Source organism: Thunnus albacares, chromosome 2 (genome assembly GCF_914725855.1).
Source record: "Thunnus albacares chromosome 2, fThuAlb1.1, whole genome shotgun sequence".
NCBI classification, from domain to species: Eukaryota; Metazoa; Chordata; class Actinopteri; order Scombriformes; family Scombridae; genus Thunnus; species Thunnus albacares.
Genome location: NC_058107.1, coordinates 36627442 through 36640028, shown reverse-complemented (window position 1 = coordinate 36640028; position 12587 = coordinate 36627442). Strand labels below are relative to the sequence as shown.

At 37.7% G+C, this 12587-nt stretch overlaps 1 protein-coding gene across 10 annotated transcripts in view; it reads left to right on the top strand.

The window, feature by feature from the left end:
* prdm6 (PR domain containing 6) overlaps positions 1-12587 on the top strand; it is a 132877-nt gene that overhangs the window by 80320 nt on the left and 39970 nt on the right. For all 10 annotated transcript variants that reach the window (XR_006398791.1, XR_006398792.1, XM_044333253.1 and 7 more), the window contains one exon: positions 3924-4048. Coding sequence is in view for 8 of the 10 variants with exons in the window: in XM_044333253.1 (XP_044189188.1) it covers positions 3924-4048 (125 nt within the window). In the remaining 2 variants the exon portion in view is untranslated. The remainder of the gene's footprint in view (positions 1-3923; positions 4049-12587) is intronic.

Genomic DNA, 12587 nt, shown 5'->3' with positions numbered 1-12587 from the left:
AGTTAAAAGAAAGGGAGAACAAGGAGGTGAAACTAGCCAGTACATCAGCTGTCGGGTCCTGTTTTATGCAGATGGTCGACAAAGATGATAAAAAAGTTCTGACAAGCAACTGAGGCTGAGCTTCTTATTTTAGGAAAATCAGAAGGCCTAGTGTAAAATATTTATGCTGTTAAATGAATTTAACACAGTCTTTTGTCTGTCTGTCACCCAGTTGGCTACAGACTTTTATTGTTGGTACAGGAGGTGGAAAACTAAAATAAAATAAATATAAAACGTAGGACTTTCAATAATTTATATAAATTGTCTTTGAAGTATGTTCTTTCCCACAGCAGCTGCTTGTTAATTGATCAAATTAATTAATAGCACATCATACTGCTGCCGGGTCGACAGCATTTTGGATCGGGTCTAATTATCCTCGGGTCTATTCAGGTCGGGTCTGACTGTGCTCGGACTTCTGCATTAGGAGTACTTTACTCTTTATACTTAAAGTATTCGTTGATAATACATATTTAATTTTATTTTGAACATTTTTAACGCAGGACTTCTACTTGTCATTGAGTATTTTCACATTGTTATAATGGTATTTTGTACTTCTTCCACCATTATCCCGACTGTAAACTCTAGTTTGATGACGCTCAAGAATGACAAGTGAGCAGCTCTGACCGTCTCAACAAAAACACTAATTAAACTTAGACTGGAAAACTTTACTGACCAGTGTTTCTGTTATTTTGTCCACCCTCTGTAAGTGACAGCCTGTTAAATATTTTTTCTCTAAGAGTCTGCATACTATATCTCTTCCTCTCCTTGTCTTAGTTGTTTTCTGCACCTTTCACTTCATTTTTCTCCTTTGCTTTCTGTCTTTCTTTTTATTTTCTTGTCTTCACTTCATTAAATAAACATCATGTCACAGCTGACATGAAACCTCTCTCCTCCTCTCTCTACTTTTCTTTATGTTCTCTTTAATATGTCTGTCTTTATTTCCTTTAATTATTCATCAAAATTCTCTTTTCTCATTAGTGTCAGTAAAATTGAAGTTTACTAAATGTTGTTATGGATTATCTATCTGCAGAAAGTTTCAAGCCGAGTAGATTTTTAAAGAAATGAACTGCAACAAATCAGCTGCCTTTAGAGAAGAAAATCAATCTGTAGTTTTGTAGTTAACAGGCTTAAAATATTATAAAGCACCAGTATGGTTGTTCATGTCTGTGCATCCCCTGACTGAACACTTTGAAAAGATTTGAAAGGTTTTGGTCTTGTTTAACAGCCCGATGGTTTAATGGGGCTTTTGACTGCATGAAGAAGCATTTAGTGAAGTGGAGTCAAGTTTCACTCAATGTGCTTTGAATTATAATATCATTAAAAGACAGTTATGATACAAATTTAATATCATTTCTTTTCACTTTAAGTGGTTATCTCAAGTGAAAAGCAATTTGTTTTCTGGCTCGAAGGCACTTTGGCAGGAAAACATTGGAGCCATGTGGGAGTTGAACCTGTGACCTCTCAGTCACATTCTAGTCTGTCTGACACCCTGCCGCCCAAATGGGAGAAAAACATGTGGGAAAGTGTTTTAAAATAGTTTGGGCTGGATATGAAAATGTGGTTTTGAACGTGGAGTTTGCTCATGTTGTTAGAATGATGTTTTTGGGTGGACAAGGTGTTGTTTTAGCGGTGGTGTGAACCAGGAACCGTCAGCTCACTGGCTGCGTGTTTGAACAACATCATAGTAATTAGTTGGTCTTAAGAGAGTGAGAGACACCAGATATCTCCCATAAATCATTTGGGTATGGTCAGATGTGAAATCTTGCTGTTATCGGATGGGAGTCATTTCCAAAATCAGACCTGGACAGAGTCACTGAGACGTCACACTGTCCCGTCTCCAGGACTGTTAGTCAGCTGTTTGTTTTCATCCCGTCAGAGGTAAAGGATGATGATAATGTCAGACAGTCGGTCTGTTCAGCACTTTGGTCAAGAGTGAGCTATCCAAACACCTACTGGCCAGATACTCATGAAGTTAGCTGTTGAGTTCAGTTCAGTTCAGTTCAGTACTTTATTGTCCCTCTGGGGGAAGTTTGGCTCGCAGCAGAGTGCAGATAAACAATGACAATACACACAAACAGTACAACAATCAAATCAATGAAAGAGTGGATTTTGTATAGGATAGTACACACATAACAGTACAACAATAAAATCTGTAAAAAGATGGATTTTTTTATAGGATTGGATAAGATAAAGTGCCACGGTGCAAGGTAAATATTACCTTTTGTGTAAGTTAAGCTTGCGTATTGCACTATGGACAAAGGAAAATTTAAATCTATCACACTTTGTCCAGGGAAACCTGTACCTCTGACCTGAAGAGAGAACATCAAATGCCTCAAAGAGAGGATGGTCTGGGCTCTCTAAAATCGATCCTGGTGATAAAAGATGTCTGACAAGGAGCCCTCTATAGCAGTATATAGTGCCGGGTCAGCCGGTCCTCTTTAAAGCACTGGATTATATTTATCTATAAAGCCTTTCTTACGTCACAACCACCTTATTTATGTAAGTTCTTTCAACAAAAGTGTGTTAATAGTTATGCTCGTGATTCCCAAAGTCTGCACTGCATTAGGTAAAAAGAGCTTTTATGTTTGCTGCTCTCTGCCTGAAACCTTCTGCAACTTGATTTGAAATTGCAAAATTTGTTTTTTATTTATGAATTTAAATCATTGCTGCGCAATCTTGGTTTTATAAGCTGTAGTGTTTTTTATCAATGGCACCGGTCTTATTGTGGTGTTGTGCGGTTGCTTTGTTTTGCTGTGTGTTTTGTTTAGTTTTGTATGAATAATGTAAGGTATATATGTAATTAAGTATGTTTGGTTTAAGTTTATCTTATCTTAATCTGTCTGCTCTCCCGGCTGGCTGACAATGTTTTGGGGAATTTTAGAAACTAGATGTGATGGTCCAACACATCCTGATAATGAAACAGCCACATAGTGCAGTTGTACCATGCACTCCAGAACAACACATAGGAGCATTTTCTAATATGCCGCCTCTATCGGTGCTTTCCAAAACTGTTACACATCACTTTTCAAAAATAATGATGTTTTATGATGTCACAACGCTGTGGATAAGGTCTGGTCAGGTTTAGGCACAAAAACCACTTGGTTAGGGAAAGATCATGGTTTGGGTGAGTTAAAGTTACTACTTCCTGTAAGTTAGGCATCGTTCGTCGTCATGGCAACAGTAAAACACTACAACAATCGTAGCTATGGTTTTTAAAAAACTGTCCTGACTCACAGTTGGAAACAGAAAGTGAACAGCCGTCTCCTGCAGCCAAGTCCACTTTTTGTCATCTATCTATCTAGCCATCCAACTCGCCTCCTCGGAATATATATATTTGTCAAATTTATATAGACGTCATCACTTCTCTGGGTCATAATTATTAACAGATGGCGTCTGTCACTCAAACATAACTATAGGCTGTTTTTTGAGGACGGGCTGGATGGTCTCCTTCAGTTGTTGTTGTTTTAGACAACTCTTTCTAGAGTTCTAGACAACTATTGGGTCGTTTTTAAGGAGTCTTCTTTAGGTTTTTCCTCTATGATGTAATATTTTATATGACTATTAGAAATTGTATTCATGATTTATAACTGCAGTGTTTCACTCTGATATTCTAATGTATTTTTTTCTTATTCTTGTTATCTGGTATCTGGTATTTTGTTTGTACTCAGTGTTGCTGCCAGGACACTGGCCAGAGGTTTTTAATCTCGGCCTCTGATCTGGATCCATATCAATCTTCACACTGAATCAACGTCAGGACATTTGGGTTTTCTTTTCAGATATTTTCAGGATGCTGACTTGTTCTTTATAAGATAATAATGGTAAAATCTTATTTGTGCTGCGCATTTCAAAATAAATGTGTTTGTGTCTGTGTTTGTGTATCGCAGGTCCTGTATCTTCTACAGAGCGTGTATGGATATCCCCAGAGGAACAGAGCTGCTGGTTTGGTACAACGACTCCTACACTTCCTTCTTCGGCATCCCGCTGCAGTGCATCGCTCAGGACGAAAACTGTGAGAAAACACTGCTGACATTTCCTTCATTCTTAATTTTCTTTTTCTTTGTCTCCTTTATGCTTGATTTATTTTATATGAGCCTTGATTTTGAGGGACTAAACAAGACATCAGCAGTACATTTTCTTTTCTTAAAGAGGACTTATTATGTTCATTTCCAGCTCTGTATTTTTTATTCTGGGACTCCACTAGAGTAGCTTTGCATGATTCACAGTTCAATAAACTCCTTATTTATCTTATGTAGCCCCTCAGTTCAGCCTCTGTCTTTAACAGGCTGTTTTAGCACCCCCTTCCTGATGAGCTTGCTCTGTTCTGATTGGCCAGCCTTCGGGAAGACTGCCGAGGAGCAGCCGTATCATCGTCTTATTAAGTTGCCGCTGATGCAAACCCAACATTTCCTGCTTTACTGCTTCAAATTAAAAGCTTTTAAATGACTAAATAATGAGAGACTTTTATCGTAAAGATTGTACAGGAAATGAAACGTGTTCCTCACCTAATTAGTGGAGCTCCATTAGTGGTGCTAAAACCAGTTAACACAACAACATCTGGACATTTGTAGCTCTTTGTTAAGCAGTTGGAAATAACACAGGGAGGAACAGTACAAATAGAAACAGCCACAGTGATGATGATGTTCATGATGTTCAGTGAAGCTCATTATTTGACACTTTGGCCACATTTAATATGAACATCTGATATTATAACATTATATCCATGACTGAAAATAAGGATAATAAGTCCTCTTTAACCTCCATCAGGTTACAAGTTCAAGTCTCAGAACACAGAGCAGCTGTTCAGTACGTCTGAGTGAAGTGTCCTTGAGCGGGGAAAGTGAAGCATTTACACTAGCAGAGTAGTGTTTAAAGTGGTGACGGGTTCAGTTCCCTCAGCTGCTGAATGCTTCTAATCATCAGCTGATGTTAACGTGATTGTAACATCTAAATGCTCCAAACATCCAAACATAAGCCAAACACTCTGTTCTGCAACCTGTCTGTCCACAGGAAGAACAAAAACAATCATTTTCTTTGGACGTGGGTCTCATTTTTATTACAGACATTATTTAAACTGCGTGACTGGAAGAAAGCCTTCAGTCTGTCACAAAAACAACACAGTAAACGCAGCATTTTTTACAAATATGCTGCTGTCTGATTTATTTGTCTGACCAACCAAGCCAGCCAAAACAAGACAGGAAGAAGTCTTATTGTGATGTGTTGTCTTCCCTGTTTCTCACCCTGATGCAACATCAGCACAGAGAAACAACAGTTATAAGTCAAGTTCTTCTTCTTCTACACAGGAAAACACACATTTATGAGCTTGAAGTCTTTACTTGATCTTCGTCTAGTTCTTGTTTGGTTTGACAAGTTAAAGCTAAACTTGTTTTACATCTTTTCATTTTTACATCAACATTTTATATGATTGTCTTTACTGGAGTCATAATTATTATACTCTGTAAACCCCATTAAACTAAACGCTTTCATCCCAGAATCTGTTGGAAAAAATTATTTTAGATGAGCCAGAATCCATTTACTGTTATTCTGAACTGCCAAGAAAAATCAACAGAATTTAAAAAAAAAAAAGGATTTATCCAAAAAATCAGCCTTCAGTTTCTTTATATTGGGCTGTAAAACAGCCTTGAGGAGGGGATCTTTGGAAATCTCACCATTGGATTCCAGTTCTTGTTGTCAGAATCAATTCCTGATTCAATAAATAGAAAAGTGGGAATTATTTTCAGGTTCTTTTCACTGTGTGCCACACCACTGACTCATGTCCTCTGTCCTCTAAACTCTTAATATGAAACAAAGCTGACAGTCAAGCTCACTGTTCCTGATTAAACTCACTGACTGTCTGACAAACAGAAAAAGTCAGAGAAAAATATGTGAAAGTATGCATATTTCAGTCCTCTGCTCGTATGAGAGAAAATAAATTAAAGTCATTTACTGACCAGCATCACTGGTTAAATATTTTTTTAAATAAAAACAGAAGTCGGTGTGTGTGTGTGTGTGTGTGTTGGGAGTAAAGAGGAGGAGAAAAGAAGAAAAGCGTAGCGCTCCGCTGTGCTCTTACTGACTCTGTGTCTCCAGCCGTGGAGAACAGCCTCCGCCGCAACACCAGCACCAGTGAAACCACTCATTATTCACATCTCCGTACCAGCAGCAGGCCTTCTGAAATGAAACAGACTGTCGACGGAGTTACTGTCTCACCAGACCAGACTTGGCTCAAACCTCTTTACTTCTTTCCTCTCGCAAAGTGAATGATTAAGCTGATAAATCCAAAACGCTCCCCGACGCCTGCTGTACAAAATAACTAATCATGAAAATGATTGATCTTTGGATCATCTGTATAATTGATTCAGAATCATAGAAGATAAGACTTGCAGCTCTTATCTCTAGTTGTGAACGGCTTTAAAAACGTAAACATGGAAATAAATGTTTGATGTTATTTATGTTGATTGATAAGTCTAGAGCTGCAGCTGACGTTTATTTTCACTATCAATTAATCTGCTGATTATTTTCGATTAGTTATTAGTTATTTGATCTATAAAATGTCTTGTTTAGATATTTAATTAACTGTCATAAAAGACTGAAGGAAACCAGAAAATATTCACATTTAAGAAGCTGCAACCAGCTAGAAAATGACTCAAAACAATTGATCAGTCAGTAAAACAGTTGGTAATTCATTTCCTCCTGATCAACTCATTGATGAATGGTTTTATCATCGCCGCTCTACAGAAGTCTAAACTGTGTCATTTTGTGTTTTTTTTTTTCCGTTTCTCCAGCCGTCTTTCTCTTCCTCCATCTGAACTTTGTCTTTTCTTCTTGTTTGTCTTTTACTCTTCTGTCTTCTCTTTCTCTCTGTCACGAAATTCATTTTTGTTTACATCTCCTCCAGTTTACTGCTCAGTCAGCCTGTTTATATCTTTTCCATTCAAACTGGATATTCTCTGGATTTGACAGAGAAAACTCCCCGCGGGGCGAATATAAAAAAAAAAACACAAAACAAAAAAAAAAACTAACATTTTTCTTCTTACTCAATTACGGAGCAACAAAAAAAAAAAAAAAAAAAAAAAAACCCAAAAAACAAAAAAACAAAACATGAAGAAGGAGTTTTAATCTGAGGAATCTAAATTGAAATGAATTGAATTAGGAGCTCGTCTTTCACAGAGTCGCAGTGAAATGAGATCGTGCTGATTGCAAATTAGAGACGTTTGGCCACAAACTGGTTTGTTTTACAGATGGAACTACTCTTTTACATGACATCGTTCATCATGACAGGACTGTGGCAGCCTCTGCACACACACACACACACACACACACACACACACACACACTCATGTATTACTATGTTTATGAGGACCTGTTTTCCCAGCACTTTACCAACAAAACTCTTTGCATTTTCAACAAAAGTTTGTGATAAAGCTGAAGTGATGGTCGTCTCTGTCGATTGTAAGCTCAGAGTAAAATATCTTGACAATCACTGGATGGATTGAGTTCATCATCCTCAGAGGATGAATCTTAATGACTGTAGTGATGCTTTAACTTTACATCCAGCGACACCAGCAGGTCAAACTCATCCAGCACAAAAGTTCACGACAGGATACTTCTAAAACTAATATCTGAATTTCTATCAGCCTCAGCTGCACTAATATAGTAAAAAAATGCAGAAATAAAATCCAAACTTGCTGCGGTTTTTAGTACAAACATCTCTCAGTGTTTCTTTGCTTCTCAGGTGAGCGGTGAGACTTTGTCAAGACAGTTTTTCTGTGACTCTTTATTCCTCCATCTAACTTGAGAACATTTTCTACATCCGTGTTTTCTTTCAGATGGCCTGCAGATTAAAGCTAATGTGGAGGTAATTAGTGCAGCGGTGTGCATTTCTGTCTGGCTCTGTCTATCGTAGCATTAAAAACATTGTGGCCAAGTCAGAAACTTCTACATAAATAAATCGTTAGCTCGCAAAGCTGCGAGATCATGTAACATTTTAACTTCACAAACTAGACGTCTAAAGATCAAAATAAGCTTAAATCTAATTTTGCTACGTTGACATGGCTTAAAATAGATGAATCCTTCTTTCAGCTGGTCATAATGTATGCTAAATGCTATCAGCCAGTCATCCAGTCATCTATCAGGGAGACATCATTCCTAAGCTTCAGCTAACAGAAACTCATAGTGTTTGAGATGATTTATTCTCTGTTCATGTGAAGACATTTGGTCCTCAAAAGTACAGCTGTCCAAAACACACACACACACACACACACACACACACACACAGACACATTACGCAACAACACGCACACACTGGCAGAGAGTAAACAAAAACCGGAGGATTTGCTTTTGTTCCACCCTGCAGTGAAAAAAGTTTGTTCACATCCAAATTAAATAAAATTAGATTACACTTCTTTTGTAGGAACTGAAAGACAGCAGCTCTGCTTTAAATTAGAGACATTTTGCCACTAACTGTATTTGGGTTTTCCATGGCATCGTTATCTGCTGATTGTGCCCACAAAAGGATGAACGTGACGTCAAAACTCCTCACTGGAGACGGCAGGACTGTGACTCTCTGTCCTTTAAGTGGAAGAGACGTTGAAAGTTTTGACCGTTTATTAGTGCGGAGAAAGCTGACAGAGCACATTTACTATTGGGAGCTGAGCGGCGCTGTCACAGTGCTTATTTCTCTTTTTTTTTTTTTTTTTATACGACTGCTCTGCGTTGTGTGATCTGTCAGTGAAGGAAACAGAAGACAGCAGAACTCAATCAATGAATCTTATAAATACAAACCTGCTGTATGGAAGGAAAAACATTTTTATAACAATTTAAGTCAAGATAATGTCGTTAATGATGAAGATAAAAACCTCTCTGCCGTGTCTGTAAATCTGATATCTGTTGAATTAATGGGTCAGAAAATTAAACAAGTGGAAATAGATCAAAATGTAAAATAGATACTTTTATAATCATAGCCATGTTGGATTTTTACTAGAGGTCCATTATGTATAATTGATTTGACTGGGACACTATTATTGCCTTTTTACATGCAGCGCACATGGCTTCACTTTCAAAGAGAAAGTCGACTTTAGTTCAAAGGGTTCATACTTTCAAAAATCAGTCTTATACAAGCTGGTAGGTTAAAGAAAGACACACACAAGCTTGAATACTGTATGTTACTGTACCGCTGTGTGCTCCTCTACCTCAGCTTCATTCATTGTTCATTACCAAACAGCACTGAGACAAACCAGCAACCACACCTTTAATTAACAATACTCTAATTACAGAGCAGTCAGGTGTCATTAACAAACTTTAATAGAAGAAATAAACATCTGGAAATCAGGCAAAGAATGTCTTCATGTTTAAAATGTAGTCACTGATCATCATTTAAAAACATAAACAGCATAAATATATGAAGCATCTTTAAATTTAACATGTGCTTTGTACACAAAATGAGAAAAGGTTTGTTTCACCTGTTCTGAGATTTCAAATGAGTGAGATGAAGTGAATTCATGTCTAGAATAAGGAAGTTAAAGGAACCTTGTGGTCTTTGTGACTTGGCAGGCAGGTGATGTGATACATAATCCTGCCGGTGGTTTCACACTGGTCCACTGCAGGTGACTGTAACGCACAGAGAAACGCAGCAGTGCGCTAACAAAGACAGAAGAGAAGAAGAAGAAGACTGCAAGCTAGTAAACATAGATGGAAACAATGCAGGATTTAGAATAGTTGTTTTGTGGGGAAGGAAATGTATTCAGTGCTTTTTGTTAGACCTCAACAGTAACACTCAATGTAAACAACCTGTTCGTTTACAAGAACCCCCCCCCCCAAAAAAACAGTAAGGCTTTATTCATTTCAATTAAAATACACACATCAAACACACACAACATAAAAACACACATTCCCCGAAACACTTGCTTTTACACACACACACAGAAGAATCCATAGGCACAAACACACATTAAAGAGGAGCAGAGAACACATTAGAGCCAAACCGCACGCCAACACACAACAAAGAAAATACACACACCCTCCAAACACACACATACACACACTATCAAAGCACACACACACACCCTGTGGTTGTTTTCTCATGCACGTTCCATCCAATCACGGCCTGTCGGCTTGACGCTGCGCAGCCTGGCCGCCGCCTAACAACAACAACATGTGAACCGACAGAAAAGAAAAAATCACATCGGGTGGGCTCCTCATTGTCCTTTTTTTCTTCCTCTTCATACTCCTCCTGTCTCCTTACTCCTCCTCCTCCTCCTCCTCCTGCAGCATTTAGCAGCAACAGTCATGTAGAGAGGAACTTAATCTAAAGAGGAGAATAGAAAAAGGCATCACCAGCCGTGTTTCCATCAGCGTATTTTAATGCACTTTTTGAAGTATCACATCAGAAAAGGTTGATGCAAAATTCCAATAAAACTTTGCAAAATAAGCTTTTACGCTCGCTTGAGGTGTTTTTTTTTCTTTTTCAAAAAACAGTTAATGTGCTAAATGGGAGATGGAAACAATTACAATTACACAATTACAGCTTTCCCAACTGAAACAACTTCCTGAAGAGCTCTCTCCATTTTTCTCTGGTAGATGGTGAAGGTGACCTTTTCTTCTTCTACTCTGTTTATTACAGCCGTGCGTAACATAGTCTATACCACCAGCTATGCTTTGTGTAGCCGAGTTTATTTGCTCCAAACCAGTTGATGGAAATTTAATTTGCATTCTCTCTTTTTGTGCAGCATTTCAAAACTTTGCTTAAAATTTGATTGACAGTTAGATGGAACAAGAGAGAAGTGGAGACAGGAGAAATAAGAGGAAGGAGAGAAAAGTGTAATAAAGAAGATAATAACAAAGAAACGAGACAACAGGATGAGGAGGAGGAAGAGTTCACAGGAGTACAGAAAGATAAGGAAAAGAGAGCGAGAGTGAGGTCTTGTTCTGTTTTGTCCAGCGCTGCAGTAAACTGCTCTGTTCTTCATATTTACACCTCTTCTTTATTTGACATATTATTATTACCATTATAGTAATTGCCTCTATTGATTTTGATAAGACTTTATTATCTAGTAACGTAGCATTATTGATTACTAACAAAGGCTTTGGCAACATAATCTGAACTGTACTTCATGCCAGTAAAGAGAGAGAGAGAGAGAGAGAGAGAGAGAGAGAGAGAGACTCTGTTTGTGTCTGTGCCTCCTCAAAGTCAAACTTTGTCCCGTTTAGTAAGTTAAAGTTTATGGTCTTCAATATAACAATACATCTATAAACATAAAATAGAAGTATCATTTTTAAAGATAAGGCTGATTCAATCCTGCTAGCCAGAGTACTCAGAGCACCAAATATGGATTCATCCTCCACTGAAAATAGTCCCTGACAAATACATCATTTCCTCCTGTCTGAGTAACGTCTGCTAAAGACCGCAGTCATCAGCTGTTTTAGGAAATTACTGTTTAAAAATGAAATAAAAAGAATTATGAGCTGTTTTTTTATTTTATTTTTTTTTTTAGATTTATATCTTCAGTATGAACCGAGAGACTGACGAGAGGTTTCTTTTCTTTTTTGGTGACAGTAACAAAAACAGAAAAAACTTGATTAAAACAATATTCAATATACATTTTTTTTCAGCACATTAATAGAACACGAGTGAACATAATTTCAGTCCTGTGAGGAACATAACATGCCAGTCATGTCTGTGCCTTTAAATAGTGACTGAAGACAGTTTGAATTGTGCTCAAATCTAGTTAGTTATTTAAGTTTTATATATCCAGGAAATCTAATTGATATCAAGCTGTCTTTTGTAAGAGTGACCCGAGAAAAGATTACATAACACACAAGATCGGTACAAACAATGACAGAATAAATGTCAGGCAGTAAAACTGTAAAATCCTCCAGAGGAAGGAAGGAGTGTCTCCACTTGAAGCTGAGCTGCAGTTTATTCCAACAGTAGGGTGGATTGTAGCATAAATCAGTTCTGTAAATGGATCTTGTGATTTTGAGGACATCATGTTGTTCATTGTTTCTGCACAGATGTTTTTCGGGTGGTGTCTGGCTCCGTCCCACATCCCTAAAATAGTTTCTGGATCAACTTTTGTGTTTTTTCTGTGAAGCAGTTACACTTAATTCTGCATGTCGATCAATGTAATGTACACGCTGTCAAACTAAAAGGACAAAGATTGAAAGAAAAGAAAATACAGGATGGAGGCTTCTAATAATGAAGAGGAGGAGGAGGAGGAGTGTTAAAATAAGGCTGGAGCTGATAAATGAACAGTAAGACTGATACAGAGATAGATGATGATACTCCACCCAAATTTTCTTCAGTATAAACACTCAGACCTCCTTTAAGCTTGAAAATTGGCTGTAAAAACTTTCTCTGCTCCATCACGGAGACTGTCAGCTGTGCTTAGTTTAGATTCATGTCACTCCTCCTCTGGAGGAGACACACCCCTTTACAAAGAAAGAAAACACAGACTCTGCAATGTTGCAAACTGCATCTGCATAATTCTCCCATTTTGATGATGCATTTCATGCGCAGCCCAAACCTTATTGACATGCATTTTTTGTATATG